General features: G+C 39.0%; 3 protein-coding genes across 3 annotated transcripts; 1 reads left to right on the forward strand and 2 right to left on the reverse strand.

The window, feature by feature from the left end:
* Positions 1-207: 207 nt before the first annotated feature.
* LOC139127642 (uncharacterized) lies at positions 208-2,214 on the reverse strand. Its single transcript, XM_070693557.1, has one exon. The coding sequence runs from the start codon at positions 2,212-2,214 to the stop codon at positions 208-210; it is 2,007 nt and encodes a 668-aa protein (XP_070549658.1).
* A 360-nt stretch (positions 2,215-2,574) lies between these two features.
* Positions 2,575-4,485, reverse strand: LOC139127644 (uncharacterized). Its single transcript, XM_070693558.1, has one exon. The coding sequence runs from the start codon at positions 4,483-4,485 to the stop codon at positions 2,575-2,577; it is 1,911 nt and encodes a 636-aa protein (XP_070549659.1).
* A 3,203-nt stretch (positions 4,486-7,688) lies between these two features.
* Positions 7,689-26,447, forward strand: LOC139127645 (dehydrogenase/reductase SDR family member 4-like). The gene is made up of 9 exons (XM_070693559.1): positions 7,689-7,762; positions 8,710-8,887; positions 18,672-18,749; positions 19,378-19,401; positions 19,959-20,029; positions 20,548-20,599; positions 24,777-24,911; positions 25,615-25,670; positions 26,342-26,447. The coding sequence occupies exons 1-9, from the start codon at positions 7,689-7,691 to the stop codon at positions 26,445-26,447; spliced, it is 774 nt and encodes a 257-aa protein (XP_070549660.1).
* Positions 26,448-26,971: the final 524 nt, after the last annotated feature.

A 26,971-nucleotide genomic window follows, 5' to 3' on the forward strand; every position in this document is an offset into this window, starting at 1 on the left:
ATTCCTTCCGCCATCTTGACCAAAATACCTTTGCGAGATACTGGACTACGCGCCATCTCTTTTTGGCGTACAAGTCTTCTTTGACGAAATTCCCTGGAGGTGGTAGAATCACATCCGATTTCATGGTCAAGAGTTGGTTTGGGGTGAGAGGTGTAGGTCCAGTAGGATCATTCAAGTTCTCCACAGTCAATGGCCGTCTGTTTACAATTACCATGGCTTCGTACAGGAACGTGCAATAGCTGAGGTGTTCAGTCTTGTTCCACTTTGGTCCAAGATTCCTGCTAACACGCTTCTGACTGATTTTATCTGGCGTTCCCAGACACCACCCATGTGGCTAGCATGGGGAGAGTTGAAGATGAAATCACACTGACGTCTGGATAACTCATCCTTAATCTTTCCTTCATCCATGGACTGTAATCCAACTTGAAGCTCATTTTTGGCTCCCACGAAGTTTGATCCTCGATCACAACGTATGTGTCTCACAGGACCTCTGATTGCGATAAAGATACGAAGACAATTCAGAAATGCATCTGTTGTCATTTCTTCTAAGATTTCGGTGTGTATGGCTCTCAGTGATAAACATGTGAAAATGATACCATATCGTTTTACCTCACTACGACGTTCCTTGACGATGAAAGGACCAAAGCAATCCATACCACAGTATGTGAATGGAGGCGAAGGTTCAAGACGATCTTTTGGCAAATCTGCCATTCTTTGAGTGTTTGCCTTTCCTCTGAACTTTCTACATTGAACACATTTGTAGATAAATGATTCGACTGCAGAACTACAACTTACTATCCAGAATCCACTTGATCTGATTTTGTTTACTGTCATGCCGCGACCCTGGTGGGCTACTTGTTCATGACACCATTTGATGATCAGTGTTGTAACATGACTCCTACGAGGAAGGATGACAGGATGCTTGACGTGGTCAGGCATCGGAGATCTGTCAAGTCTCCCTCCAACTCTGAGTATCTGCTTGTCGTCTAAATATGGGCTCAACGGGAGCAAATGACTATTCCTCTTCACTATCTTGGTCTCTTTGCCTTCTAGGGTAGGCTTCTTCAAAGCATGTATTTCTTCAACAAACACTTCTTGTTGAGTCCACTTGACTATTGCCATGGTTGCTTTCTGTTTAGCTTCTCCTGGCGTAGCACTTTCTTGGTTTCTTTTCTTGGCGATGTATCTGTACAATACTGCAACCGCAGTTATTGCTCTATTCCAATTTGAAAATCTTTCTATACGCTCTATCATTGATGAAAATGTTTGCTGTGTAGTCGCTAACGTTCTCGTACTCTTTAACTCTGGATCGTCTGCAGGAATATCCCTACTCGTATGGCTGGGTGCGGGAAATTCCTTGTCCCATAAAAAGGTTGGTCCCTTGAACCAATTCGAATGTATCATGTCGTTTACACCAAGTCCACGAGATGCATGGTCTGCTGGGTTTTCCTTGGTGCTGATATAACGCCATTGCTCTGGCTGAGATGATTCTTTGATTCTTTGTATGCGATTGGCTACAAATATGTGAAAGCGACGTGCATCATTGTTCAGATAGTCGAGAACTATCTTCGAGTCTGTCCAGAAGAAGTTCTCAATGGTTTCGTAATCTAATTCCTTATTCAAGAAGTTACTGACTTGAACTGAGACGAGCGCTGCTTGAAGCTCTAATCTCGGAATTGTTACGGGTTTCAAGGGGGCAACTCTCGACTTCCCCATCACGAGTGAACAATGAATGTTGTCCTTACAATCGACAAGCCTTAAATAGGAGCTTTGCCCATAGCCTGTCAGGCTTGCATCCGAAAAATGGTGAAGCTCAATCTTCTTAACAGTTCCAAAACTGTCTGGTTTGAAACATCTTCTTATCTGAAGTTCATCTAACTCTCGAAGTTCAGAAAGCCATGATTCCCACTTCGGTCGTAAGTCATCTGGTAAGGGGTCATCCCATTCTGTTCCCTTCTTACACATTTCTTGTAGGATTCGTTTTCCTCGAAGTACGAAAGGGGCGAGAAAACCGAGTGGGTCGAATACTGAGGCTACTGCAGATAATATTCCGCGTCGAGTAGAAGTATGCTCCTTAACAACAGGCGAGAAGTGGAATGTGTCTGACTCCGCACACCACTCAATTCCCAGAGCTCTCTCTATGGGAAGTTCATTGAAGGACAAGTCTAGATCCTTGACATTCTTGGCACGTTCTGATATGGGTACAGATTCCATTGTGGTTCTGTCATTCGATATGAATTTGTGTAATCGAAGGTTTCCTTCTGCACACAGGTTGCGAACATTCTTAATTAGTTGAATGGCTTCTTGTGAGGACTCTAAACTTTCGAGTCCATCGTCTACATAGAAATTTCTGGAGACAAAGTTGACTGCTTTCTCTCCGTATTGAGGATTATCCTTTGCCACTTGTTTAAGTCCATAGTTTGCGCATCCTGGCGAGGATACAGCCCGAAAAGGTGAACTTTCATCCTGTATGTGGCTGGTTTAGAGTCGAAATCACTATCTTTCCACCAAAGGAATCGAAGATAGTCTCTATCATCTTCATTTACTCTAAATCTGTGGAACATCCGTTCAATGTCACACATAATAGCCACGTTTTTCCTTTCGAAATCGGCAAAGTACACCAATCAGGGGGTTCATCTGATCTGGTCCCTGCAGTAAGTGGTCATTAAGGCTGGTTCCTCTAAATCGTGCACTGCAGTCAAATACGACGCGAATCTTGCCAGGTTTTTTCGGGTGGTACACACCGTGGTGGGGTATATACCATGTTGATCCATCCTCCTGCTCTTGTTCATTAACTAACTCTGCATCTCCCGCTGTGATGATATCTTGCATGAATTGCATGTAGTCATTTTGGTATTTAGGATTCGACTTGAATCGACGTCTAAGGTACTGCAGTCGTTGTTCTGCCATCGATTTATTGTTCGGAAGTGGTGGTTTGTCTCGTTTAAATGGAAGGGGCATGGTATAGAAACCATCCGTCTCTTTGGAGATGCTATTTTCAATGATCCTCATGAAACGAATGTCCTCCTGTGACATGGTAACATCTTCAGCTCGGGTTTCGTTAAAGTCTGATTCGAGTATTTTCACAATGTCCGAAGGTTCGATGAACTGTTCCCTTGCTGAAGTCTTAAAGGCATAGCAAACGTCCTGCGGAAGATGCCCGTCCATGTTGACACTAGGTTGCATGTTATCTGGTATTGTCTTCGTAAGTATTCGATGAGTTACACCGAAAACATCTTTATCATCCTCAGACTGTGTTAGTTGTCCAACGATGCTCCATCCGAGGTCCGTTTCTACTGCGAATGGCTGATTGCCCTCCCCGGTAATGCAACGGCGAGGTGCCAGGGCCTGTGGGCAATCATAACCGATCAGTAGACCTACTTCGCATTTCTTCAAAGGCTGTACGAGATGAGCAATTTGTCTGAGATGAGGCCATTCGTTGGCAATATCAGGAGTGGGTATGTGTGATTCCTCTACGGGAATATAATCAAGTGAATATGTTGTAGGCAGTGATATCACTGTGTGTGAATCGAATCCACGAACTCTGAGGTACGAATATCGTTGACAAGTTACTGCTCTGTTGCTTGTCGTCATAGTGGTTAATCTGAGATTAGTCGGTTCTGATGCTGTGTTCAGCTGTTGTCCAACGTGATTGAGTACGAATGTAGTATCTGACTGGGTATCCAACAGTGCATATACTAATATTTCTTTATTTGGTTCCTCATGGCTTGATATCCACACAGGAACAATCATTGACGAAATGGGTTTGCCTTGAGGACGAGTGACGCCATAGCAACCGGCTTTCTTTGTTTCACCATGTTCCTCTTTTTCAGGATCTTGCTCTTGAGCAACATCATCTGCTTCGTTCGTGCGGGGCTTCGTCTTTGGAATGGACATTTTCTCTTCACTGTGCAAGCTGGTTGGATGCTTCTTACCGCATTTCTTACACTTGCAGCGAGCAGGGCAGTTCCTTGATATGTGACCTTTACCCAAGCAACCAAAACAATAGCCGCCTTTCTTGACAAAATCTTGCCTTTCTGTCATTGGCTTTGCTTTGAATGCTTCACATTCTTGGATGGGGTGTCCATCTTTCTTACAGAACTGACATGATTCAGTATCTGTTGTCGGCTTTGATGAAGTGGATAAAGTGTGTCCACCTGGTTTTCGCTTTCTGGTCGTGCCATTTGAAGTTCCTTGTTGATCCTTGTCCGTTGATGGTCTCAGAGATCCAAGTGATGTTAATGGATCACATGCAATATCTGCCTCTTCCTGTATGAACCCAACAAAGTTCTCAAATGGCGGGTACGTATTTGTAAGTTTCTTTACCCTTGCGACCACTCGACTCCATCGAGTAACAACCCAATCGGGTAGCTTTTGGAGCATTTTTCTGTTTTCTCTCACATCATTCAAGACTGCTAGGTCTGGTATATCTTTCATGGCTACTTGACACTGCTTGAGAAAGTCTGAAAATTTTCGCAATGCCATGCTGTCCTTGCCTGAAATTCTTGGCCAGGTTTCTATTTTATTTCTGAAAGCTTCTGTTACTGTGAATGGGTTTCCATACCTTTCGTTGAGAATAGCCTTAGCTTCTTCGTATGCCTGTTCACTTCTTAGGAGAAACATCCTCCTACAGCTTCTTTGGCTGGGCCTCCTAGATATTTTTTCAAGTAGTGGATTCTTTCAAGAGGTGGTACGCCGCGTAATTCAACTAAGGTGGTAAAGGATGATAACCAATCTGGATAGGCTAACGGGTCTCCTGTGAATATTGGTGGTTCAGGTGTTGGCAGTCGGCTCAATGATACAGATGAAGCCAAATTCTCAGCCAATACTTGTAGGCTGTCCTTGTTTAGCGTTGTATGTTGTTGTTTCCCTGTTTGATGGAATAAATTGTCCTTACATTTGTCTGAATCAGCAAATGTTGGTTTGGCTGGTTCTGTCTGTATAACTGGTGGAGGTGCTGTGTAAGTTTTTGCTGGTGGGCTCACTGGTTCAGTTTTCACAATGAACGTTGGAATTGTAGCTGCTGGCTGTGGTGGTGGTGGTGGTACCGATGAAATTGGTGGGACTGTCTCCATCACTGGGGTGATATCAAGCAATTCTTCTCTCTCACAGGCTGCTACTTTGGCTTGCTCGACACGAAGTTCTCTCGCTATCCTCTGTCGCTCTAATTCTCATGTTTTGCGCTTTATTTCTGCTTCTGCTTCAGCCTGATATGTCTTCTCTCTGAGTTTCATCTCAGCTTGACGGGCCTTCTCTCTGAGCTCTAGTTGTTGTAACTCTTCTTCTCTGGCAGCTTCCTCTTCTCTCCCTCTCAGTTCTGCTTCAAGAGCAGCTGCTCTGATGGCAGCAGCCTTTCGGATCGATGATGTACTCGATCGGTTTGATGACCTTGAGTGGGAAGACATGTTTGACTCCGTACCAAGACAAAATATTTGACCGATAGAGAGAACACTCTGATTTTCTGCGCGTTCAAGGAGACGTCTTGCATGAACGATGACTTTATCAACACTTGAAGTCATGCGGTCAACAGCTTTCAAAATATCTTCGGCTGGTGTTGCTGATATAGCCCGGATCTGATCGTACTTTTCCAGCATTTTAGTGTGACTTGCCTTAATTTCTTTCAAAAATGCATTGAGGGATTCCACAGACTTCTTATTTAATAGCTCTGGATGAGTGACATGTGGTAACAATTGGTCATGTGATTTCCAGAAACCTCTTGTGAGAACGAGCAACTTACCTTCTTTTGCTTTCATTGAAAGTGTAGGCACCCGTTTTGATCTACGTAATCCAGGATCGCTTGCCGTATCTAATTTTGCAAGTTTAGAATCCATCTCTGGAACCTCTGATAATAAAGAAGTCTGAATAGTTTCAGTGTGCTTACCTTCATCGCCTGTAGGTGGCGCTGTTCCATTATTCTCTGCCATGATTGTATCCAGTTAGTGAGCAAAGAGCCCGATTAAGATCAATGGCTGGAGTGAAATTTGATATACGTTTGTTGCCAAAATCGCAGGGTATGTGCACGCAGGCAGTGATAAATTTTGACAGTGGCCAAATATCAATTTACAGAAAGGGTAAAATTAGAAAATATGGGTTTCAATGAATGAGACACTCAGTAATACAGAAAGATTTGATACAATTGTAAAATCCTGAGAGTGTTCGTCTAATGTCTCAAACGTGAATTTATGTACTGTTTAGTATATCCACTTAAAGGGGCATCATATGGAATGCAACAGAAAATATTTAAAGTTTGCAGTGTCTTAATGTTATCAGTCTTAATGTGCAGAAAAGTTACACTTGTAACTGTGTAAAGCAATAGAGTTCTATGTTACTTTGATGTCAGAGTTCCGAGGTGATCAAATGTCAGTTCACTGGAATGCTTCAGCTGTTAGCTGGTCCTCAACTTCACGGCTGAATGTTCATTTCTTATAAACAATGGATGACTTGTGCAGCCAAAGTGTCCATGGCTACTACCGTAGAAACACACAGTCCTCTGGTACAGCGGATGTAAAACCACTCAGCAATTTAAGGAATCCACTGGCCGTCTTCGGTTTCATATGGATCCAAGTTTACACACAATCCCACGACGAGTTGCATGCTTTCGAGTTGATTCTTTAGGTCCGAGTTTTTACTGTGATTGCCAAAGCCTTATCGAATAAAACAAGTCTGAGACGAGTTCTTGTATACTGATCTGATGTCACTTCTGGTTTATTACGATGACAAACACTAAGTTGTACATAGACGATTGTACCGTTGAAAGTGATGTCTACACGTTTCGAAGTACCAGAAATATAAGACCATAAAAGACCGTAAAAACTGGAATACAATGCGAAAATACGATGTGTCAAAAACATACTAATTAAAGTACAATCAAAGGAAAGCGAAGATGATTTCGTTGAAAACTGATTTGCAAACGAAGTCTTGTAATTTGATCAGACAAAGGATCGAACAGTCAAGTGCATGGATCATATACACTGCACTTGTCTGGCTAATTCACGATGAAGTCAAGACTCAAATCAGTAAATTCTGAGCGAAAATACACTGCAGGTAAAATTCTATTCATGACAAATACCACATGAAATGTATATTTACCTCGCTGGCGACCTGTAAGGCCTTGGAATCAGGACAATTCTGATACGAGGAGAAAGTTTGACGAGTACAAAGTTTCTTCTGCTTTCTCTGTCCCGTAGTGGCAAAAGCGTAGCAATACAGTACAAATCTGAAGTAAACCACGTGTATCATCTTTGACACGGATTAAGTTACGAAGTACGACAATCTGTTTCGGAAAAATTCTTATTCAAGTTCAAGCATCAATCTCTGAGTAAAAATGAGAATCTGACACATCGAAACCCATATAGAAAATAGAACTAATTTCTTAGAGGCGGCTTTGTCCGCAAGGAAAGAGGTGAAATGGTGCTTGCCTGTGCAGCGCCCTCAACATGACTGCCCTGTTTTCTTTCTTTTTTATTGATGGCAGTCACACGCACCACAAAGCCGTAATAACAAGCCAGTTTGTATCACGTGACCTGTGATACACTTAATAATATATATATTACATCATGGGGACAGACAGGTAGTCCAGGTTAGCAGACCAGTTTGACGTTACGAACACAACCATGTCTGTACTCAACAGGTGTCTGGTTTCTCTGTGTAGAAACCAAAGTAGATTTCTTCCAGTCGGGGTGATGAAAATGACGTCATCATCAAAAGTATATGCAAGAAAACTGGAAGGCAAAGTTGCCGTGATAACGGGCTCTACAGATGGGTAAGCAAATTGTTTTCATTTCTAAGCCGGATTTTCGGTGAAAAACAAAGCTTATTCCATGCAACTTATGATTGACTTGACGTAAGCACAAGTGAGTGAAAAAAAGGAAAAAATGCGTATTTAAGCTCACTCCTTCGTCCAATGAGATGCAAGCTGCCAATGACAATAACTAGGTGCAGATCATATTCAGTAAGTAAAACATAAAATAGTTATTTAGTAGATGGTTGTTCATCGTTACCTCCAGCTAGTGGTGAAAACTTACTAATACACTCAAGCTTGGTGTGGAAATGGTAAGCGCGTTGCAACCCCAGTGTTGGGAGTAGACTAGAGATATGCTCATTGAGGGTTCAATTAGTTGCACTGTCGACAGTAGGGTAGCTGTCGACCATTACCAACCAATAATACATATCAGGGATCATCGTACAAAGGTTGGTACCAGAGAAACAAATCACCTAACATTTAACCGATATTTGAGGTTCAAAATGGCCGACATCCGTTTGTTAGCCCTGTGGGGAAAATAACATTTTCGATTTTCGGAAAACCAAGACGGCGAAAAGTTTTCTTGCTCACCGAGCTTTAAAATTAACCCCCACAAGTGGTAGGCCGGAAAACATTGCAAAGGTTTAAAAGTTAGAATAGTTACCCTCGAGGCGCACTCTCCCTTCAGGAGGGTTTCACCTTTTATGGAAATCTTAATTCCATTTGATTATGTTTAAGGTCGATATTTTGTTCATTCGACTTGACCCACAACTCTGTACCGTTCACTTGACGAAGGTTTGAGGAACTTATGAAAATATAAACTTGTACATTACCGAAATTATGAATGATAAAAGGACCTCAAAAAAGCCCGAAAGGATTATTTATTACGTTTAATATCGTACAATAACTCTTCATATGAATATTTTCCAGACCATGAGAATTTTTACGGATTCCTTTATGTCTTGTAGGATTGGATTGGCCATCGCCAAGAGGTTGGCCGAAGACGGTGCACACGTGGTTGTTAGCAGTCGAAGACAAGAGAACGTAGATAGGGCAGTGGAGACATTAACATCAGAAAACCTGGATGTGTCTGGCATGGTATGTCATATAGGAAATGCAGAACATAGGAAGCACTTATTAGCAACTGTAAGTGAATTTGTTGGATTTCGGGACATACATTCCGGATGAGGTATTCCCCATTGTGTGAATGCTTATACTAACAAATGTCAGCGATTTCACATTTACGTCCACTGATTTATGGTGAACATGATTTCATTGATTTTTCTCTCGTTTTTCAAACAATACTTTAAAAAGTGAGAGGCTGTAACAGCTTATGAAGCAGCCAGAAAATTCCTTCTGGTGAACTATTGATATTGCCCAACTTTAATCATTATGATAGTGGGTACCTCGGAAGTGAACGACTTGAACATTTGCTCGAACTTTCAACCATCCTATTCAACCATTCTCGTACCTAAATTAAAGGGACATTAGCTGTAACGTTTGACTAATTTTTCACTACTCTGTTTCAATGTATCAACTACAGAATTTTACTATAATCCGGTCATCATGACCAATGCTTGGTGTCCTGATTGTCAACACAGCCTGTATATGTGAAATGACCATTGTTATTGTTGATAAATGTATTCTAGTCCGGACCTGAATACAAAATTTAAACAATAACAATGCAGATTATACTCATATAGGGTATATTTATGAGCTAAGTATTAGGAATTTCCCCATGGTTTCGGGATTCAAACCAGAAACTGCAGATGATACACAGAACAGACAAAATTTAAAAAATGACCAAAGTTACAGCTAATGGATCTTTAAGAATTAAAAATTGGAAGGGGCGGGTGGTCACCGTGCAAAATTTTTTACTATAGAACAAGATGCTTCGCAAAACCCTGGTGAGTGAAATAGTTCCCGATTATGTTGCGTAAGAGCTTCTGCGCTACCAAAACGATTGAGAAGCGAAGCGTCAGATTCAAAATTGCTGAAGTGCTTTGCCTTGGAATAGTTAGTAATTCAATACCGAATTTAGATTACGTCCTAGTGTTAAGTATCATTATACTCAATTTTTTCTTTGAATTTCTTTTGTATTCCATTTGATTGTGCTAATTTTTGAAGATTGTTCAATGAGTCCGGCTCTGTCTACTAGGTTATAAATTTTCCTCGGGATCTGAACTTCAGCTTAATATCATTAATTCTACTTTGCATGTAGTCAATTAGGACACAAAATTCCAAGTGATATTCACTAAATACCTACGTCTTCAAGCACATATTCGTCTCCAAATCACTTTTTTGAAATTGTTGCCAGTTATTACTGAGCATGCTGAGTGTGCCTCGTACGTCTCTTGGGTTGGATAAAGGTCATGACCTCAGACGCGGTCTATAAACTTGTCTGAGCGAAAAAATACTTTACATATGTACCACAGTTTACTTTCATCGAAGCCCGCTCGTACTACCGGTATTTGCACTGCAGTGCAATACCAAAAACATTATGCCATTCCTTTATGTTAATACCTATTTACCAATTTTGACCCGGAACTATTTTTGTTGGAGTTTGAGTCTCAGATTGGCAATCAGTCATTGATGCTGCAGATTGAATATTTCATTTTTTTTCTGCATTTTGTCATCACAGATAATTGGTAAAGTGTAAAATGTATGATAAAACCAAAATATAACTTCGCTGTAGGGTAATGTGGTTAGTTGATTGAAATTAGTTCAGTGTAGAAAGAAGGTAGAATAAATTCGGACTGGTGAGTAAAAAAAACGATTCAGTACTTTCGATAGGATTTTCTTACTCGATGTGCGGCGTTAGATGTTCGTTGTCTGCTCGCAAAGTGATTCTTTTTCACCCTGGAGTGCGGCTGACAAACATTATGGGACGCCACACTGTTTGATTGACAATCTTGTGAGACGAAAGTTGCAATTTGTGAACCACTCACAGACCTTGTTGTTGATGAACTTCCCCCCACGTGGTATAAAATTGACACAAAATTCGGAAAGGGCCAATAATGGCGCAAGTTTTAGAGAAGACAATCAACCCGAGGGATATGGGAGGGCTTTATTTTTAAAATATCGTCCAATGATAGTTTGGACTTATTTTATAGACATCCTGAAGGAAAGTCATTCATTGATGCCAAGTCACAACTTTGAACAAAACGAGAGCCGGCGTTGGCTTTGATAGATCATACCATGTAAAGCTTTCTTAGGCCTACTACTATCTCGCATTACTTTTTTGCGGATATTTTGAAAATCACACATTTCCAATCGCGTAAATAAGGCCGCGTTCAAAAAAATGGTGAGGGGGGGGGGCTGGAGGAATCGCGATTGAAATCTTATTTTTTTTCAGATCCCCCCTCAATACCCTCAAAAATTTTCAAGTCCCCCCTCGATACCCTCAAAAATTTTCAAGTCCCCCCCCCAAATTACCATACAGCCGCATATTAATTAGGAATGCACGCAGATTAAAAAAAAAACATGTGTCGTTCTGCACGCAAATGTTCAACACTACCTCTTATCAGAAGGTTGTAGAGCCATATACCTAGGGCAAGTTCTTAAATTGATTCATTTTTAAATGCATCAGTGAACTTTTTGGATTTCTCAGTCTAAGCCGACTTGAGTTTATCCAACTGTGGCCAGTTCAATGGCACCAGCTGAAAAGCACACAAAATGACAATCATGAGAGAGTATGAAATTTGTGTATTCCTAGCTACGTTTAACCAAATTGTGAAAAAATGAGCACAGTGACCTACCGAGAATTTTTTTTTCAAAAGTACAAGACATATGTACAACTTAGATGCCACTTATAAAATGTTTTACAAAATTGACAATACTGGAAGGTTAAAATATTCCATGAAATTAATGTTTTAATCTCAGAAATTTTGGGTGTAATAATGGCAAATTTGATAAGAAATAAAAGATTCCATTTAGTCACACATTTTTCCATTTAAATTAGAGTCTTTACTGTTCAAAGTTTTACTTTTGTGTTATTGGTACAATGAGATGTGAAAATTTCATTCACTGCATGAACTTGAAATGAATGGTTTTATATATTGATTTTAAGGTGATTTAGAAAAACTGACTTTTCATCGTACATTTGTATAAGATCAAGTATGGTGACCCCATCTTTTTTCTCTAATATTTGATTCTTCTCATATGCCAGAATTCAAATATTCATGGTAACTGTTAGTCCCCTAGTCTTCTATGCGTTGCTCTCTGGCTGGATCTTGTGTACAAGTAGATGTATGTTTCACTGTCAATTGAGTGTCCTATGACCGAAACTCTTCTTAAACTACATCAGAGTCAGAGCTACATGTATCACTGTCACTGCCAGTATGTAGTAGCAGGGCAGTAGTTGTACTAACTTTTTATTTTGACAATATTTTTGTTCAGTTTATACAATTGTGTTCTTGTTCTACTCCCTACAGAATGTTGAGCTATCCAGTATTCAGCTTGCCAACACAGCCTACGTGTACCGTGCATTTGCATCATTCAATTATCACCAATATTTAGACAAACGGGCTTTGTTGACAAACTGAATATTGTGTTTTTCAGCAGCATGCTGTAGAGAGACACCAAGAAACTGTGTTTGATAATTGCATAGAAATATTGAAAAATTATCAACAGTTGTAGCTCCTGCCCCATTACAAGGCCAACTTGTTCTACGAAAATTTAATGGCATTCATACATTTTTAGACTTTTTTGAGATTTAAAGACATAAAATATGACAAAACGGTTCTAGATTTTGTTTAATTATTACTAACATTAGAACCATTGGACGACATCAAATGTTGGGAGTCAAAATATTTTCAGGTCCCCCCCCTATAGGCAGAGCAAAACTTTCAAGTCCCCCCCCTCGACTACCCCAAAAATTTCGAATCCCCCCTGAATTCCTCCAGCGCCCCCCCCCCCCCACCACTTTTTTTGAACGCGGCCTAATAAGCTTAGGCTCCATGCACTGAGAATAAACCAAGGGACGGACTGCGTCGCATCGGAACATTTCACGTCCTTTCGTGTAATGATCGACCTTCGCCACTTCATCCCGGTGTCAGCCCCGGCCGGACTGGATGTGTTTAATCACGGCAATTTGACAGCAATACTTGGAAAGAAATACACTACATCCCTACTCATTTTAAAACTTTATCTTTCTGACATTATTATCCAAACATCCTTTCACAAACTCCTCACTTTACGCGATATGCACATAAATATACGTTTTACCAGGCCAGGAGATATACGGCGCGCCTTTCATCGGCTTGCAAAATACATAGGAGTTCGTTGACCTCATTGTACGTCTGGGCGACCGACTGCGACTGGGCGACGCGCGCGAATCGAAATATCGTTTAAAAATTGGAAGTTTAATTGAATAGTTCATGTTGTTTAAAGGTTATAATTTTTAAAAGTTCATGGCTCCTTTCATATTCCTATCTATTGATCTAAATCTACGCCTCTTTTACGAGCGTATACCGTTTCGGTCACAGGTTCATGTTTGTCTGCACAGGCGAAACATCGTCAGGGGGTGCGACTTCGCGGCTTGTCCGGAGTGTTTGTTTGATGCAGCTAATTCACATTAAATCAAACCCATTCACAATTTTAAAGACGGGACGAGTAAACAAAGGTATGACTGGAGTAAATTAACATGTTTCGGGACATTATACGCGTAAAGATACTTGAAATTAGCGGTTTTCGTTTGTGCTTAATTTGTTCCGTTAGAACATAGGGGTAAGCGACGGGGGTCACGTATAGCGGTCGGGCGCACTGTACTTACAAACAAAAAGTCGGTCGCGAGCCCCCCCCCCCCACCGGAGACGGGATATTATAATTATTAATCGCAAACACGGAGATAATTTAAGCAAACAAATTGAACCAGGTGAATGTCAGAATAATCCGCAAGAAACATACCAAAATGTACCTCATTAAATGCGATTGTGTTTGTTTATATTTGCCTTTATTATAATTTCTCGCGCGGGGGCACCGTCAATTGTTAGGGTAAGCGAGAGTACACGGGATTTTGCGAGAGATTTTGAAAAATCGCATTTTTTATCAAAATAATGAATTTTTATCAACATATTTCTGTACCACCGTGTTCCTGAATGAGAAGAGAACGTGTGGCCACAAAACAGGTTCTCTTTACGATCTGTGCTTGGAGAACGGGGTGAAAAAAGATCCGGGCGTAAATAGGTCAACCTGAATTCTTTTTACTATATAGTAACAATTTACGAGTCACTTAATTTGCAGAATAAACAATCATCTTCAATACATAGAATTATCACGGACACGATAGTAAGTCTGCGGTCAGCCGTAGGGCGAAATGACCAGCAAAACAGTTCGCCCTGCGTACTACGTTGTGTGTTTCCGGCCTCGGGAGGCCGTATAACGTCGAGAACGCACAGGATATCGTACGCAGGGCTTGCAAAACAGCCAGTCATTTTAGCGAAATCGTAAACAGTTTGGCGATTAACTTAGCTGAGTGCAGGCTTTAAAACTAGACGTCAGGGATATCGGGGGACGCATTGCGATGTAAAAAAACCTCTCAACTAAGGGACTGGTCAGTTTCTTCAGCCTGGGGGGGGGGCGATGGATTCATGGGGGGGGGGTCACCCTGTTTTTGACTTTGGTGATAGGGGGGGTCACCATGTTTTTGAAATGCCCAATAGAGGGGGTCAGTGTGTTTTTGAATTTTGACACAGGCTCATCATTGCCTAAAATGCTAGTGTCAGTCACAAATTTCATCATTCAGTTGTATTTTTCGGCGCGCCCTTTGGGCGCGTAACTATAATAATCAGTCATATTTTTCAGCACGCCCAACTTTAACATATCAAGCATACATACATCAGAGATATCTGTATGTTCAATATTTTTCAGCGTGCTCTTCAAGCGCATTACTTTAATATATCAATATTTTTCAGCGTGCTCTTCAAGCGCATTACTTTAATATACCAGGCATATATATCAGAGATATCAGGATGTTTCATATTTTTCGGCGCGCCCTTCGGGCGCCATACTTGAATAAATCAGAGATATCTTGATGTTTGCTAAGTGAAAGTGTACCATTATGAAATCTGCATTTCATATGAAAAGGATGACAAATTCTGTTCTCTCTATGAGAATTCAGTATGAGAAAGCAACTTGCACAAATATTTCACAATATATATATTTGATACAGTGACTTATTTTAGAGATAGAAAAATGACAAGATATCTTTCCTTCTCATTGATACAATTATTTTCCTTTGTTTCACAGGTTTTCTGTAGAAAGATGCTTTTTTATGAACAAAATAACAGTTAAAAAAGGCAGTTTTTGTCATTATTAGCTGTGCTTTTATGGTTTCAATGTTACAAGAAAAGGTCCTCTCAGACACTGTACACATCAGATTTGGCTAAAAAAGCTCTCTATGGCTCCTCAGGAAATCTAATTGGATGGTTGGCAAGTCTTAACACCCATCAAAGTTTTTGATTCACTGCTTTTTCCTCTTTGATATTAATGATTGACATCCCTTTCTGTACAACAGTTCAGGACATCTGGTTAAGCATAGAAAGTGTGAAATACATTCACCGCTCATTCAAAATACAGCTCATTCAAATGTACTGTATTCAAACTTTAAGATTGACACTTTGAAAGTCCTATCTTACAACTGACATGTCAACAATTTCATTAAAACATAGAATGACTATTTAAAATATAAATATACCGGTATGTAAAATGTAAAATATAATACATACATACATACATATATATATATATATATATATATATATATATATATATATATATATATATATATATATATATATATATATATATATATATATATATATATATATATATATATATATATATATATATATATATATATATATATATATATATATATATATATATATATATATATATATGACGTTATGTCCACCTTTTATTTTACCTATGTCGCGCCCCAGGGGGGTCACCCTGTTTTCGAAATTTGGAATAGGGGGGGTCACCCTGTTTTCAAAATTTGGAATAGGGGGGGTCAGCCACTTTTTGACGTCGGCAAAAAATAATCCACCGCCCCCCCAGGCCGAAGAAACTGACCAGTCCCTAAATGATATGTAACACGGCCATTCGACACATGTCATCACAAATGTATCAAATTTTGATCAGAGATCGTTGAATTATTGACTGGAATGTACTGTTACAAACTGTAAGCCACAAAATTGTTGGTGATTTAGAGTCTGTTTCTTTAAAAAGGGGATTATATCGCTTACAAATTTGTTTCCCAGGTCCTGGATCACCCTCCTCCTAAAATGAACCCATCCAAGTGAAACTAGCGTCGGAAATGTGACAGAAGTTAGCGCAAGTGTACACTGAACTTGAATTTGCCTACTCCATCTCCGGTACATGTCTCATTGCCATGGAGTAAGAAAGCCGTGTATCAAATTCAAATTTCGTATCAAGGAGGGAGAAATCGGCAAGGGTACGTGGAATAGCAGTTAAACGGGGGACCCCAACGTGTAGATTCTATCGCTAAACTGTTCATAATTCCATCAAATGAGTGGCTGTTTCGCTGGGCATTTCGCCATATGGCTAGCCGCAGACTTATTATTGTCCCTGTAATAAATACTGGCAAACCGATTCTTGTTTTAATTAATTCAGCTGACTGTTTTACCTACACAATAGGCTGACTTGTTAAACATTTTGTATTGCGGCAAGATTGTAGGTGGGGAGAAACAAAAAGGAATGATAGAAAGTACATGGAAGGTAGGAGCTAAATTACGGTAGCAGTAAGCTTAATTTGAAAACTTCACATTCTTTCCTAGAGATATGGAAACATTATTACAGTGGTGTTTGCAGCTAACGTAGAGAGTAACACGATTTTCGCATGGCAATAGTGAGAGTAGCTATTATTCATCATAGAAATCTGTCAGGCGAGGGGGCTTGACTCAGTTCGAGCTAACACAGAAGATAATCTTAAATTTTACCAGGGTGTTGTCTACGCCTATGTCTTCAGTCTTGATTTGCTGGTGCTCACCACTGCTAGCATGATTGAATTCCACGCATTCATTGGACAACTAATTGCTTTGCATTTAATGACATTGTCGCGATGATTAATTGCAGTCAAGTCGTTTTCTGACCCTTACTTCCCGGGGACACGGATTAGGCGATCATTTAGATGAAAATAAAAATATTATTTCAGGGTTTTTCACGACGACTTGCTGTCTTTTCAGAGACGATTTAAAAAACGCATTCAAAGGCATTGGACCTTCAAAAGTTCATCGCCCATTCCAAAGTATATTTCAATTTAGTTCAATCGACACGTAGGGGTTAAACTGCAGGGCACTACCAAGTGGACCTAGGGCAAAAATAACAATGCCTCTGTCTATCTCGGAATGATCCCGAATCCCAATAACTAGAACAGATAAAATCTCTTCCCCGGGAAAGTTTGGGATAAAGTTATCTTTGAAACCTCATTTATACCCATAAAATGGCGTTTGTTGCCATATTATTGTAAACTATATTTTCATATGTAGTAAACCATATACACTGTTGACGAATTCTTCCAAACGTCGTGTTTGTCGACCAGAAGGGTATCTTGGTCTTGTTTTAATGCCCTACAATGTTGGCTGAGTATCTATCTTTTAGATCTAGAGGTAATATTCTCTGTTCGGAATCCGGATAAGGCTGGAGAAAAAGTTTAAATAAAATACAGAGATGAAAATTTGCAGATGAAATGTAAAGATTAAACCTTAATGATGCACAGAAGAACTGTAACTATTTGATAACCCACATGTCGTTTACTGTGTAGGCTTTTTTTTACGACAGACATTATGAATATCATTGGGTGTAGATAACAAATACTTAGCCCATGCGATGGAAACTTAGCGGTCTTCTCAAATACAGTAGCTGTGTAAGAGACACCCCTAGGATAATATGAATTTGTAATATTGCAAGCTGTGGGCTTACTATTTTGTAGTCTTGTCGGTGGTTGTGAAATGTTGTCTTGAATTGAATACCATGTTTATCAGTTTTATTTCGGGAGCTTAAGGAGTACCAAAAATACAGCAGTTTTTAATTGGCTCTTCAATAGCAGTATGCCATTAGACTCTAACATATGCTAAACTTACTAAAATTACATCTAAATCACTATTTTTGTTTATATTATCTAGTTGTATGATTTCAATACATAGTTAAATTATTTTAGGTTAAGTCAATTTTCCCTGTCTTTTTTTAATTGAACAATCTGTTTGATTTATTTCGTCTATGTAAAATGCATTCCTTTTTTATCACTATACGTAAATATTTTGCAGGCCAAACTTACCCGAAACATCAATGCTAATGACCCTATGCAACTAACATGACTAACAAGTTTACTACTCACACGCCAGGTACACCTTAAGGGATTATATCACGATGAAAACAAAGTGAAGTATGCTTTGTACATTGTCTGATCGGAAAAATGTGGTTCGCAAACATTTCTAAGGGAACATAAAATCCATGCCGTCGCAAACAAAATCAGCAAAGTCTAGATCAATTTTTTATCAGATCTTTTCTTTCTTTCCTGGTATTTTGTATTATTCTTGCGAACAACACTTTGAGTTATGATTGACTGTGTAAAAGTCATTTATCATTTTTTTCATATATACATCATCAGTCAGAAGAAAGGTAGGTATACGTGTGACATCCATTGAGCCCTAATTACCATAGGGCTATGTCTGTACATCCACATGTGACTTTGTACATTAAGTTATTACCCTGTATCACGTTCCCAATAACAAAAAGCCTCCCTCTGTCTGTCTGTCTGTCTGTCTGTCTGTCTGTCTGTCTGTCTGTCTGTTCTGTCTGTGTCTCTCTCTCTCTCTCTCTCTCTCTCTCTCTCTCTCTCTCTCTCTCTCTCTCTCTCTCTCTCTCTCTCTCTCTCCTCTCTCTCTCTCTCTCTCTCTCTCTCCAGACAGCAGAACGACATGGGGGTATTGATATATTAATTCAGAATGCTGCCGTAAACCCGTACGTCGGACCAATACTTGAGGTGCGTTTATCACAGATGATCAATTCATAAATTGAACAGTACTGTCAGTATATGATTTAGAACATATGCATTTTCTATTCTATTTGTCACCCAATACACCGTGCTTTACCCCTGTCTTATTGGACATATTAGACTCTGGCATATACTCTAGACTAACAAAGGAAAATAGTTTGAATGTGCAAACGCTTCTCAGTCAGAACGAGTGGTTGATATGACAATTGACATAAATCAAAGGGAAAATAATGCCAATATCGGAGGGTTTACACTTCCTTGACATTAGAATGGAACCCTTATCCGTTTTTGACGTAATAAGTGATTCTCACTGGTCTTATTCACATGTGTCACAGTGCACTTTTGGCATTGGGAATACAACAGTTTTACACAGCATGGACATTAATAGATCTAGGGCAAGAATATATTATTACGATACAACAATACGTCGTATTTAAGAAACACGAATTTTGCGGTAACACACAGCGCTACGGTGATGCAAAACACGTTTAACACCACTCGGCAACGTACATTACGTAAGGGGAAAAAACATAAAAGTTTTGTTTTTTTTTTGTTTTTTTTTTGTTTTTGTTGACGTTGCTCAATTTTGATAAGTATTTTAAATGTTTCCTTCCAGACCACTGAGTCACAATGGGAAAAGGTGAGATGAAAAGACACAAATGTTCTCTCTCTTACTGACAGAAGTTACTCTCCTTTAAGATATCTCACATTTTAGTTTGTCTATTGTTGGAGAAGACACAATGAGCTTAGTCAGAAGTCTTCATACGTTTACCACTATGCTGTACGACCTTACCAGATGCATTGAATCTATGCAAAGAAGCCGTTAGTAGCTGAGATTCGCAATGTACGCCATTATGAATAATTGTGTGATATATTCTGTGGTATGGGTCTATGTCCGTGAATGCATTGTGTGTGTGCTTGTGTTCTATCAAATTTTGACAGATATGGTTTCCTACCTGGCGAGATGTCGTTGGGGATGATAAACTGTGAAACGTTTAAATTATTCGACTGTACGAGCAGACAGCACCAACGGCATTACGTAGAAACCTTACGTCATCAGCGCACACCAATATTACAGAGACGATTTTCCATACGCGCAACTCAGTGATCGCTCGTCTTAACTAGTTATTTCACTTTCATGTAGATAAGTTCGTTCTTTTGGTCTTATAGATACTGATTTACATTATTCTCTCACAGGTTTTCCATGTCAATGTCCATAGTACGTTTTTCTTTACGAAAGAAGCCATACCATATATGGAAGCTACAGGGTATGTTAAGTCATTTCGTTCCCGAATGTCGCTATAATTATGCAAAGAACTCATGCAACCACCAAGAAATCCAAAAATAGAAAAAGGAATGGAAAGAACAATAATACCAAAGGAAATAAAAGTAGCGATACAAAATATTGCGTATACTAAGCTTATTTGTTGTGCTTTTTATTACTCGACCAGACTAAATAGTAACAAGTTGTGTCGGTTAATCCTTAGTATTCCAAGGTTAATCTTCGTGTGTGTCGCTTTCCTTACAGTGTATTTGTGTGTGCATGATTTGGAGTGTGTGGGCATGCATATGATTTACATGTACAGAGATATTACATGAAGGAACGCCTGTGTACTAATGAAGGGGTCAGACAATGTAGTTTTGCAATGGCATAGACGATTGACTATATTGTACGACCATGAAACCGAATAAAAAATGTAAGCACTAACAAACCTCTAGCTGGATTTAGGTATGCTAAATTGTGTCCTCTATAAAAACAGTGTTTTTTCCATGTTTTTTTGAACAGTGGAGGTTCGATATTGTATATGGCAAGTGGAACTGCGTACGTACCGTTCGAGGTAAGGGTACTTAACAACGTTTTACTGAGAGAGAGAGAGAGAGAGAGAGAGAGAGAGAGAGAGAGAGAGAGAGAGAGAGAGAGAGAGACAGAGAGAGACAGACAGACAGACAGACAGACAGACAGACAGACAGAGCAATAATAATTAGTGAAATCAAACCAAACCTGATTGATTGATTTATTTATTTATTTATTTATTTATTTATTTATTTATTTATTTATTTATTTATTTATTTCATATTAAAATATTTCCTATTCACAGGCTTAAATCGAGTTGAGTGATACAAATAGCCTTGGTTGGCAATCATGAGCTAGAGTCATGTAGAGTGAACGAAATGTTAGTCAGTGGCGCAATAGAAAAACACGTGAAATCAATATGTTGAATTGTGCCATCGGAATAGCGGCATTGGCGTACTTCCGTGGTTCTGCAGTTAAGTTTGCCCGTCTTAAATGCATTCTTTCTCGTCCATAACATTATTATTTACTGATGGGCGTGTCCAGAGGAATAGCCGCAAATTATATAGTCTGAGCGATGTTTCACGGACCACTGGATTTGCTCAAGCGATGATACAGTTTTTATTGAAATCTGATCGGAAAAAATACGAAAATAACTTCATAATGATCGTATCATCTAACGAGAGGCTTAAGGTAGTATATGTCTCGAAAGTGAAAGACTTAGACTTTTGCTCAAACTTTGCTAAATGAATTTTTCAACCATACTCTCACCAAATCAATAGTTGTAGTTGGGGGGTTACCGTGCAACTTTAGGCATTATAGAAACTAACCATCTAATTTACTGATAAATTGAAATTCAAAATGACCGCGGTCTCTGTATTAACCTTTTGGGAAAAACAAATGTGTTTATTTTAGAAGAAGGAGGACGACGGATTTTTAGCTCCACTGTTAGCGGACAAATTTTAGAAAAAAATCATCGCATGTCAGCAGAACTTTTCAAATTGGTTGTTTTTCTGTTGTCGTATGTTCTTCTGTCTTCCGTCCGTCCGTCATCCGTCGTCCGTCAACAATTGCCTTCCTCTCTGAAACTGCATGTCCGATTGCTTTGAAATTTGAATCGCACTTCACTTGGGTTGATCTCAGTTAGGTTTGTTCGGATTTTAATGAAATTTACATATTTGTATTTTTGGGGCATTTTTTGCTTTGTTTGGTCAAAAAATCTCCTCTGAGCCGCTTGCTCAATTGTGAAATTTGATGTGCTATTCACTTAGTGCGAGCTCAGTGAGGCTTGTTTAAATTGTGGTGATATATGAAAATGTGTATTTTTAAGGATATTTTTGTCAGTTTTGGTCAAGAAATCTTTAAAAACAGGTCAGACAGAGTAGATATTTTGGATATAGGTCCCTCGGGATGACATATTTCAGATTTGTTCAAATTGTGCAGAAATATGTACATTTTCATTTTTAAGAAAATATTTGTCATTTTTGGTCAAAAATGTATTTCACTAACACCGCTTGTCTTACAGCTTTGATATTTGGTGTACTGGTTTTTATGGATTCTCAAAATGTGACATAGTCAAATTGAAAATCGACACTTTTGTATTTTTTTCGTCTTTTTTGTAATTGTTTCTCAAAAAATTGTTTCTCAAAAAGGTACTCGTCTGATAGCTTTGGATATTTGATATACAAATTCCTACAGTTGAAGTAAATTTGAATTATTCAATTATGTTGAAATCTGCTATTCTGTATTTTTTAAACAATTGTCCCATTTTTGGTCAAACAATTGTTTCTCCAAAAACCACTCCTGTCATTATAGCTTTGGTTTACATGTCGTCAGGAATGATCATGAAGTGATTTGTTCAAATTATGATGAAATCTTCAATTGTGTATTTTTGCACCTATTTTTGTCACTTATGGCCAGGCTAACTTGAAATGGGCTATCAAAAATGTCCACCTTCATCAATACATGTGTCACAAATAGTTGTTTTCTACATGACATAGCGGTAGCTCTATCGACCGTTAGTTTGCTTGTTCTCCTACTCTAAGACCTTTAAAATAAACAATCAAGCAGTAGACCAGAAGTGAATTGTAAAGAAACGAGTGACAGAATATCTGTCACCAAGGTGCATTCTACCTGAAAACGATTTTGGTGGAGTAGACCTATGATATTGTTGAACTTATGTACGAGTTTGAGTTGATGTTTATGTCCACATTTTCGCGATGGACTAGTACTAGAAAGTCGAATAGGTACCAAATAGCGTCACTTCACTTGCCCAAAATGCTCTGCGAGCGCAGTCCTTTCACTTTCTTCCAAGACATGTAAAACATCGCTGCAAAAATTAACAAAGATTATAGAATTTATCACATGTGGGCATGCATGTCGGTCAACACGACAGCTAACTTTTCAAGCCATCTGTTTCATAACTAGACTTTCGACATTCATAGTCTATTTGGAATCATCAATTAGAATTCGTTTGATTTTGTGGCTTCAAATTCGGCGTGTTCGTGTCGTTATGCATTTCTGTATGGACAATGTTGCATATTTTACAGAACTAGTACAAGACAAAAAACCGAGTTATTTGATTTCCATTCTAAGATATGACAGAAGCCCATGGCCTTTGAGGGCGCTCTGTGGCGTTCCGAAGGTATTTCCCGAGGGATACGGTGTATTCTGCCGCCTGTACTATTCCGAGAGAAGCGAAAAAAAGTACTGGCGGCATAATACTCCGTATTCCTCGGGAAATACCTTCGGAACGCCACAGAGCGCCCTCCAAGGCCGTAAGGTTCTGTTATTATTACATATGTTCCTCGAGTTTGTCACGACAATGCCTGATTGCATATAGATTCTATATAGTGTGCAAATGCTGTCAATGAACTTTTCATCAGCTGCGAGCTCACTGATTGGCTAGGGGAACTTTCGACAATTCATAATCAAATATGTAAATACAGCGTACCGAGTTCTTTCTATCACTCTATTTCCATCTCGACTAAGACAACAAAATCAGACACAAACAAACACTTTTCAGGGCAGAAATCTAAAATATTTTCAATACATGTAAACAAAATTAGCATAATAGAGTAACAAGATCAACTGTAATTATAACAAAAATTCGAAAAACTGAAACTTCAAACTCGTGCTCGCAATTTAGTCTTATATCTCAGAATTAGAGTCCGCGGTGAAGAGTTGTTTCCTGTGGCCACGATGTTGAATGTAAAAGTTAAAGACTCCTCCGGTGATCTGAGTATTGGAGAATAGCCAAGGTAACTGCTTTTAAACTTGCTGGCAACAACATTTCTAGGATGACGAAGTACTGATCATCGCGTTGTTTTCTGGAGCCGATCTATGGAGACGGGGAGGGGGGTTGATGTCGGGATCTATCGCTCGCGTTGCTGGCCACGACATATTTTGTCTTTGCCACGGCCGACAATGGTACTACACTATCGCCTTTCGATGAGCTCCGTCGAGTGTTGGACTTTTTTTGTTTGATATTTTTTTGCAACCCGATGAGAGCGTTGACATCTTTGGTCGAAACAGCATATCTGTCAGATGTGGACAGCTAAACTGTAGATTTCACCGGTAGGCCTACTGCTGCCATCGTAGTCACAGTTTTTTGTTCCGTTCGTGCCGAGATATTAGTTTCACTTGGAAAATATAATAAATCCTGATTCCAAATGTTCCACATAAATGCATTTCTGCCAATTGTTATACTTAATTTCCTCCACAAATATACAATTTGCTTCAATATTTATTGTTGTTCGGGAGCAGGCGACAATATTTACCAATAGAAAGTAGTACCGGATAACTAATTTGCATAATTTAGCGTAAAATAATTTTACCATGGTTTTCTATTTAAACATTAGTTAATGGCAAGTGACTTGTTTTCAAAATGCTTGGCAGTTGACAAAACACGTGAAATATTTTTTTGAACGCAAGCGATGAGGAAGATATTTAAAAGCAGTGATAATTAGCCTAATCAATCGCTAAAACACTTAGAAAAGTGTCACAGATTTTTAGAAAATACAAAAAATTTAGAGGGACTATATTATCTCTGTCTGTTAAAATACCAAGTTTATTTCTTTGCTACCAGATTGTATGTGGTACATGTAATAATCACAATTATTGAGGACCCAAAGGGTAACTGTTTGAACTGTGTCATTCGAAATACACGATATAAGATTTTGGCCTGTAAATAATAGAATAATTGCACAATTTGTATTATTCAGTTATTGGGTGCATATGGCGTGTCCAAGACAGCGTTGCTAGGCTTAACCAAGGCTGTGGCCCAACAACTTGCAGAGAAGAATATACGGGTGAACTGTCTTGTTCCTGGGATTATCAAAACAAGATTTGCCAATGTTGTGAGTATTTCCATTTGTTTTCAATTTGCAGACAACACACTTGTGCTGAGACTGAGAGGAGAGTACAGTCTGACGAGACAAATTTTACAAAACATCATCGCGCAGAAAAGGATGTTGACTCGGCAGGTAGCTTTCGATTTCCACAGCAAACCGCAGCAAGTATTGGCCTTAGCAGAATAGAGTAAACTAAATCTACGCACGTCCGACATGAGATAAAAATATCACACTGTTACTGAGCACTCACAACTAAGATGATAGCGTATACCACGGTCGCAGATTCGTCTCCAGCTATAGATACTGGCCATATTGGCACCTACCGGAAAAATGTTTATCGTTGTTTTTTTGCGCACCTATTTAAACTTATGGTGATTTCAATTGATGGATGATGTATACCAGGTAAATCATTACGGAAAAGTTACACAAAAATAATATTTCGCAACGCGTAATGGTTATTTAACTGAGTTTCATCAAAAATTTCCGACAATATTTATTGTTGCATTCCAATGATCGAACGTTGACATCAATACAAATAGGTTGTACGTGCGCCAGAGAGTTGTGCCATTTGGGCACAAAATGTGTAATTTGGGTGTAGTCATGGCAGGTCACTTACTATGCCCAAGTAATCCCGAGAATTTCACTGCTTCAAAGTTTCTATAATTCCTAGCGCTCTTGTCGCATTAGTATGCATTTTCATTATTTGTAGATCACAGACAATGACACACTGCATGATCTTGGCCTCAAGGCGACTCCCATGAAGAGGTAAGCAAAAACTGTGGTTAGCGCATAGGAACCAAGAAATCTTGTTGTTGTTGTTGTTTTTTTTGTTGTTGTTTATATCTACATTAGTCATGTTGTTGTTGTTGACCAATAAAATTCAATGAACATAACTATTGTGTTGTTATTTCACACATAATGTAGATGTCATAAGCATCACTACACGGAGACTATAATTATTTGACCAATGGAACTCTGGCAACCTACAATCTTTTCCTATAATGACACATAGGAAGAGAATGTACATTGGGAGAGAGTTGCATTTGGATAATTAATGAATTTACGTAGCGTTTGAAATAACTACAACAGAATAGTTATGTTTGTTAAATGTTATTGGTCAAAAACAACAACAACAAAAACAACAACACGAATAATATAAGCATACACAACAATACAAACAACAACACCAACAGCCAGATTTCTAGGTTCCCTGTGGTTGAGGCTTGATGCTTATACAAACTTTACACTTGGACTTTCCGCAAATACCACACGCTTTGAAAGCTGGAACAAATCTTATGCCAGTTGTCTTCATATGGTAAAGCCAAGTGCTCGGCACAAGCTGTAGCCCAGTTTTGGCATCATTTGTCCGATCGTGACTCTTTTTGCAACAATTTATGATGCTTCAATCTACAGATTTAATCTTAACTCCCTTTCAGGTTTGGTGAGCCTAGCGAATGCGCAGGCGCTGCATCCTTTCTCTGTTCTGATGACGCGTCGTTCATCACCGGGGAAACTGTCATAGTTGCCGAGGTATACATTTAAGACTGTGATGGAAGGTACCGTTATCGATGCAGGGCCATGACTCGTTACGTTGCAGGGGCAAACTCTTCATAATTTTTACAGTAAAATGGACAATTTTGCGATATTCACATGCACTTTGCAGCATGGTGGTCTGTGGAGTTGCAACGTTATAAGTTGACCTCTTTCATTGTGACTGTGCACGGATTTATAAATTTGATAGCCGATTGGAAACTTTCCATTAAGTGCCTACTACAACCCATTTATCGCTCAGAGCTGTGGTATGCCATGGTGTCAAAGGTGTTATTTGAAGCGATACCACAAAGCACAGTGCAAAAGGTAAAGAGAAAAATGAAAATTATATTATGGACTCTAACAAGTGTTGTATTTAATATCATCAACTAGCAAAGGTAACAGAAAGTAGGGGGACCATAATATATATATATATATATATATATATATATATATATATATATATATATATATATATATATATATATATAATATATATATATATATATATATATATAGATATATAATATAGATAT

This window comes from Ptychodera flava, unplaced genomic scaffold (assembly GCF_041260155.1).
Source record: "Ptychodera flava strain L36383 unplaced genomic scaffold, AS_Pfla_20210202 Scaffold_34__1_contigs__length_2629520_pilon, whole genome shotgun sequence".
NCBI lineage: Eukaryota > Metazoa > Hemichordata > Enteropneusta > Ptychoderidae > Ptychodera > Ptychodera flava.